The sequence below is a fragment of the Carassius gibelio genome, chromosome B11 (assembly GCF_023724105.1).
Source record: "Carassius gibelio isolate Cgi1373 ecotype wild population from Czech Republic chromosome B11, carGib1.2-hapl.c, whole genome shotgun sequence".
NCBI classification, from domain to species: domain Eukaryota; kingdom Metazoa; phylum Chordata; class Actinopteri; order Cypriniformes; family Cyprinidae; genus Carassius; species Carassius gibelio.
Genome location: NC_068406.1, coordinates 24,925,409 through 24,932,263, shown reverse-complemented (window position 1 = coordinate 24,932,263; position 6,855 = coordinate 24,925,409). Strand labels below are relative to the sequence as shown.

Sequence of the window (6,855 nt, the reverse complement as noted above, 5' to 3'; positions counted from 1 at the left end):
CAGCACTAATAAAACACATGTTCAACAGTGATCAACAACTACGCTACACTGAACAGTTCGGGGTCGATCTCATTAAACTATCAAACACACTCTGGTATTAGCACAGATATAACTAAATTACATTTTACATGAGGAAAAAGAAGCCATTTTTGTATTATTATTTATAAACATTTATCTACCAAACTATTATTACAACTGTGTTACAATAATGATGTATGTGTATGTGTGTGAGAGAGAGAGAGAGAGAGAGAGAGAGAGAGAGAGAGAGCGTGTGTGTGAGAGAGAATGTGTGTACAAGTGTATGTGTGCGTGTGTGTGTGTGAGAAAGAGAGAGCGTGTGTGTGTGTGTGTGAATGTGTGCGTATGTGTGTAGTGGAGAGAGAGCGTGTGTGTGTGTGTGTGTGTGTGTGTGTGAGAGAGAGAGAGAGAGAGCGTGTGTGTGAGACTGCGTGTATATGAGTGTGTATATTTGTGTGATGGAGAGAGAGCGTGTGTGTGTGAGTGTGTGTGTGTGTGTGTGTAACTTATGCTGATTTATATATATATACTCATTGTATCATTATAGCATATGTTTTATTGTACTATGTTAAAGAATAACTGAATCACGGTAATGACAATAAAAAAATGTAGTGGTCAAAAAAATAACATCTGAATGTGTTACAGCAATGAACATGAGGTTTCTGCATTAATAATGCTCGTCAAAAATAATGAAAAAATGTCAATTAAAAACATAAAATTTTTCCATGCATTATATACTAGTTTTTGTTTTTCAAGAGTGATAAATGATGTTTTAGGTCACTGATGTGTTGTGTCATGCTGGGAAGCGTTCAGGTGTAACTCACCTTTATGACCCATCATAACAGCCAGGTGAAGGGGGGTGTTTCCTGTAAGACATGATACTGAGTCATTTACAGCCGGGACTAACCCAAACTGAGCAATCATTCAGAAAAACATGCGTCTGTACAGCATTTTAATTTCAGTTTTGTTCGTCACAGTTACAGTCCTCTGTTACGCATGTGCACAGAAGCAGTTTGATATGATCTGAGAATGAAAACAGGTAGCACAGGTTAGAGAACCAAACGAACACATGAACTGACTCAGGAGAACCACATCAATCATGACTGATTCATAATCTATCATCAGATAAACCCTGAAGCGAATGCTAGCTTTGCTGTTGTCCGTCACAGGCTAAAAATGCAGAATAACAAGATCCAAGCAAACTAGTTTTCTATTAATGTCATAATTATTATGGTTTGAGGCTCTAGAACATCGAGATTCTGGATTACTGTGGTTCATAATCTGAATTATGAATCTGAGTTCAGTTCTAGATTTTTTTTCTAGATAAACATGTTTCTGTATTATTATACTCTGAATAATAAAAAAGGTCTAGATCACTTTGGCTGTGAATTGTTATGACTCTCTATCGCAATATTTTTGAGGCATTATGGCTCATAATAATTATGGTTCTGAATAACAACAACAGTTCTAGATCGCCACAACTCTGGAGCACTATTCTTAATTACCATGTTTTAGATCAGCAAGATTTGAATTATTATGAATCTGAATAATAACAATTCTAGATCATCGTGATTCTGGATTATTAAGATTCTCTGTCTCCATATTTTTGATTCATTATGGTTCTAGATAAGCACGTCTGTATAGTTGGAATAACTCACACTCAGAACAATAATAGTTCTAGATCACTGTGGCTGTGGATTATTATGATTGTTGTTCACTGAGTCATTATGGCTCCAAACATAACAAACATGGCTCTGAGCAATAACAACAGTTCTAGATCACCATGATTCTGGAAAATTATTCTTGATCACTACGTTGTGGAGTCATTAAGGCTCTAGATCCGCATTACTCTGGATTAATATGAATCTGAATAATAACAGCGTGACTCTGGATTGTTATGGTTCTTGACTATCACATTTAAACATTTAGGTTCTAGATCAGAATACTCTGGATTACTATAACTCTCAATCACGCTATTTTTGAGTTATTAAAGGTTGTAGATCAGCATGATTCTATATTATCATGGTTTTCAATTACAATGTTTTATATCATTATGGTTCTAAATTATAATAATTGCAGCTCTGAATAATATTTCTAGATCATCATGCTCTGGACTAATATGAATCACAGTCACCATGTTTTTGAGTCATTAAGGCTCTAGCTAAACATGTTTCTGGATTATTATGGTTCTCGGTCACCATATTTTTGAGACATTATGGTACTAAATCAGCATTATTCTAGATAATATGATTCTGAATATAACATACTTCTAGATCACCACGGCTGTGGATTATTTTGATTCTCAATCAGCCTGTATAATCTGAATAATAACAGTTCTAGATCATTGTTCTGGATTGTTGTGATTCTCGATCAGCATGTTTCAAATCATTACGGTTCCAGATCAGCTATAGATGATCAAAATAACAGTTGTAGATCACTGTGTTTCTAGACGAGCATGTTTCTGTATAATCTAAATAATAACGGTTCTAGATGATAATTGTTCTGGATTGTTGTGATTCTCGATCAGCATGTTTTGAGTCACTCTGGTTCTAGATCAGCTCTGAATGAAGTCAGATCGCTCTCACCGTGCACGTCTTTCTGCGCGATGTTCTGTGTCCGGATGAGCGACGACAGCCTCCGCACGTCCCCGCGGAACACGCACTCATGCACGGGGTACGCGCCGTCAGTGTCGCCGTGGTTCTGTTTCTGCTGCGAGCTGGAACGGAGGATCTTGTGGTTTCCGCCGCTGAGGATCTTGCTGCTCCGGTGGGCTTTGATCCCGGTGGCCGCCGGCTCCTCGTCCGGTTCCAGCAGATCCAAACCCGCCTTGCGCTCTTTGCGCACCGAGCGGATCTTCTCTCCGGTCATATTTACACAGATGAACGGTGGACAGCAGCAGCCCGCACAACATGAACACTGTCCGGTGACTCAACAGAGACGGACGGGAATGAAACACGCACCGGAGCGACGCATCGAACGGTAAACAAACGACACACACACACACACGCCCTACGAGGAAGAGCCATCTGCCATCTTCCGCTCGCAGTCTCGCGAGATTCACGGAAGGGCGTAGTGAACACAGCGCGGAGTCTCGCGAGAATGAGGAGACTCGCCCTCATGTATCGGAACAACCCTCGACTCTCGCGAGAATGGCGCGCGGGGAGACTGAAGAGATAGGCTAGTCTCGCGAGAGTGAGTAATTTCAGCCAAACACATCAGAGATGTCACATAACTCTGTCATTGAAGTGTTGTCAATAAAGCATTATATATATATATATATATATATATATATATATATATATATATATATATATATATATAAACTGTCATTGAAGAAGGTAAAACACTTTACTTAATCAGCAGCTAATAAGAAATATGATGATTTTATTACATCTGTAACAAACTAAATTCTTTTGTAATTAATTCATTCATTAGTTAATTTGTTTGTTTTGCTTTAATTTCTAGTTTATTATTTGTTTTGCTGGGTTTTTATGTCTTGTTTTGTCCTGATTCTGCCAATGTTTCATCTGTATTCATGAAAGTTCATTGTAAAGGTAGAAAAATCCAAAATAAAATATTTAAAAAAATTAATTCATGTGAATTCATATTTTATTATTATCATTATATTATATTGAGAAATAAAATAAATATATTTAAGACTTATTTCTTGCATTTTACATTTAATTAGACAGGAATGTTTATTAGAATAAATACTTCTTAATAAATTAAACATATTAAAGATTTATTAAGCAATGTTTGCCTTTAATTAGACAGGAATGTTTATTTATTAGTAAATTATTATTATCATTGTTATTATTATTATTATTATATTGAGAAATAAAATCAGTATATTGAAGATTTATTTTCAGCATTTTTTTGCCTTTATTTAGACAAGATATTTTATTAATTATTATATTATTTATTATTAATATAAATGTTGCAAAATAAATTCAAAATATTGAAGATTAGTTTTGTCTTTTTTTGCCTTTATAAAGATGTGATTTTTCATTTATTAGTAAATTATTATTAATAATATTAATATACTGAAAAATACAATTAATATATTGAAGATTTATTTTGGGGTTTCTTTTTTTTAGTAATTCAAATGTTTTTTTTTTGTAAATGTTTTTAGTTAAATATGATGTTTGATAAACACATTTCATGGCCCACATTTTTCAGCTTGATTCTCTATTATTGAAAAGCTATTGTGAATCGTGTGTGTGTGTGTGTTCATTGTGTTGTGTTACTCAACCATTCTGTCTGTTTTCACTTCACACACCCAGAAACATCAAACACGCTCACAGACCTCATCTTTCATTGATTCAGTGCTGTACGGATGTCTGAGGATCCTTCAGGTGATAATGATGAGAATCCACTCCTCCTGGTGTTGTTTTAAACCTGTATGAGCTTCTTTCTTCTGTTGGAGCCAAGGAAACATCTTCATCTTCATCCACATGTGAGGATGAGTGAATGATGACAGAGTTCCAATTTCTGGGTGAACTATACCTTTAATGTCTTTAAATGAAGGATGATTCAAGCGATTAGAGACTGAAAACACTGGTGTATTATTGAATTTAATTCTGCTGTGGGATGATGGGTGATCAACAGAGAAGAACTGTTAATGTGAGTAAACAAGCACTTTTTATGTTTATAATTTTTTTGGAAATGTGTTTGAATGAGCAGATTGTAGAAATGATGCTAGAGAAGTACAGTCTCTTCACTGTAAAGATGAATCTTCACAACAGAAACATTATTGCTGCTTATGAATATTATTTCTCATGAGTGAGTCAACTTTTGACCTATTAAACTGACACGACAAAAGATGAACATCAGCTGGCAGACTTAAGAGAGAAAGATCATGCCATTATTTGGGTTTTTAGTTTAATCTGAGGATTAAAGATGCTTCTTAGAAAAAATGTTAAGCCTGCAATCTATCAAATGGAAAACATCAGTAATCAAATGCAGGTCTGTTATGGATAGTTTAGTCAGTTTTGTGTGTTAGCTGTAAATGGCCTCGAGTGAAGCATCCAAAATAAAAGTTTTTTGTTTACATGCTAGATGTGTATTTATTATGTATATATAAATACAAACAAATGCATATATATATATATATATATATATATATATATATATATATATATATATATATATATATATATATATTTCAGAAAAATGTGTGATCCTCCAGCACACAACTATTAGAAAATCTGGAATCTGAGGGAGCAAAAACATTTAAATATTGAGAAAATCATCTTCAAAGTTGTTCAAATGAAGGTATTAGCAATGGATATTACTAATAAAAATTTAAGTTTTGATATATTTACGGTAGGAAGTTTACTAAATATCTTCATGGAACATGATCTTTACTTAATATCCTAATGATTTTTAACATAAAAGAAAAATTTATAATTTTACATATTTCATTGGCCCTGTTATATGCAATAATATAAATACACAGATCTTAAATTTAGGCATTAATATTATTATTTCTTGAGAGCAGATGTGGACTAAATATATATATACACACATATACACACACACACTGAACTATTCAGAATCAATTTCGAGAAACATACATACATACATATATACATATATATATATATTAGTCAGATTCCAGATTTTCAAATATTGTCCTCCTAACAAACCAGACATCACTGGAGAGATGATTTATTCAGATTTCAGATGAGGCATAAATCTCAATTTCAAAAATCTTGTCCCTTATGACTGGTTTGTGCTTTAGGGACACATTTCTAATGTTACAATAGATTTCTATTTCAAAGAAATGCTGTTCTTATGAACTTTCTGTTCATCAGTGAATCCTGATTGTTCATGTGAATATTATATTATATTATATTATATTATATTATATTATATTATATTATATTATATTATATTATATTATATTATATTATATTATATTATATTATATTCAGGCGGCTCTGGACTTGAACCCGCTGCACATCGACCCCAGCTTCGCTGCGATGGGAGGTAAAAGGAAGTGTGTCCTTTTGAGGATGTTACAATGTTACAGATTAATATGCAGAGTCAACCAATGGGGTGAGTTTGTGGGCGGGACTATCCGTTTGACCGACCAATAGCAGATCAGTCTGGAGACACAGAATTACAGACTTGTGTTTGAAGCTGTATCTTGACCTGATGCTCAGGGTTCGAGTCTCGCATCCTGCACGGCCTGTGTTCGTTCTGAAGCAGTACGCCACTAACCACGTGTCCAGGTTCAAGGCCATCGAGGTAAGACTTTAACGACTGAGAATTAAACATGTTTACTGCATGATGAAGTCTGTTAGAATGAGCCTCAAAACAATAAATGAGCCACTTATATTTATATGATAAGGTTTAGTTTAGCAATTTCACACCAGCAGCACTGTTCCACAGCCGAGAAACACACAGCGGTGATTCATTACTGAATGATTCTACAGCTTTGAATCAAGTGAGTCAGTGATTCAGTGACTCGTTCATTACGGAATCATGTCTGAGTGATTTAATGACTCACTCGCTGCCACCTACTGGCGCAGTTTCATATTTAAAGTATAATTTCAATATTATTTATAATCTTTATTATTTATGCAAAGGTTAATATAAAAATGTATTTGTAAAGATTAATTATGTATTGTCTATTCAATGCTTTTCTCATTTATCACAATAATAGTGATGTGTATTCTCAGTCCAAATTGATTGCACATCATCTAATTAATGAATTTCTGTTAATAAAAAGCTTCGGAGTGCCGATCTGAATCAAATGTTTTGCCGACTCGCTCCGAAGCCCCGATCAAATGATTCGCGAAACGCGCTTCGGAGTCTCGATCTGAATCAAAT

At 34.4% G+C, this 6,855-nt stretch overlaps 1 protein-coding gene across 1 annotated transcript in view; it reads right to left on the bottom strand.

The window, feature by feature from the left end:
- The window catches only part of LOC127968295 (ankyrin repeat domain-containing protein 13C), a 19,443-nt gene extending 16,333 nt beyond the window's left edge, over positions 1 to 3,110 (bottom strand). The window contains exons 1-2 of the mRNA XM_052569404.1: positions 2,604 to 3,110; positions 843 to 884 (exon numbers count right to left, since the gene is read on the bottom strand). Of these exons, the coding sequence (XP_052425364.1) occupies positions 843 to 884; positions 2,604 to 2,886 (325 nt within the window). The 5' untranslated portion in view covers positions 2,887 to 3,110. The remainder of the gene's footprint in view (positions 1 to 842; positions 885 to 2,603) is intronic.
- Between the last annotated feature and the right edge of the window lie 3,745 nt (positions 3,111 to 6,855).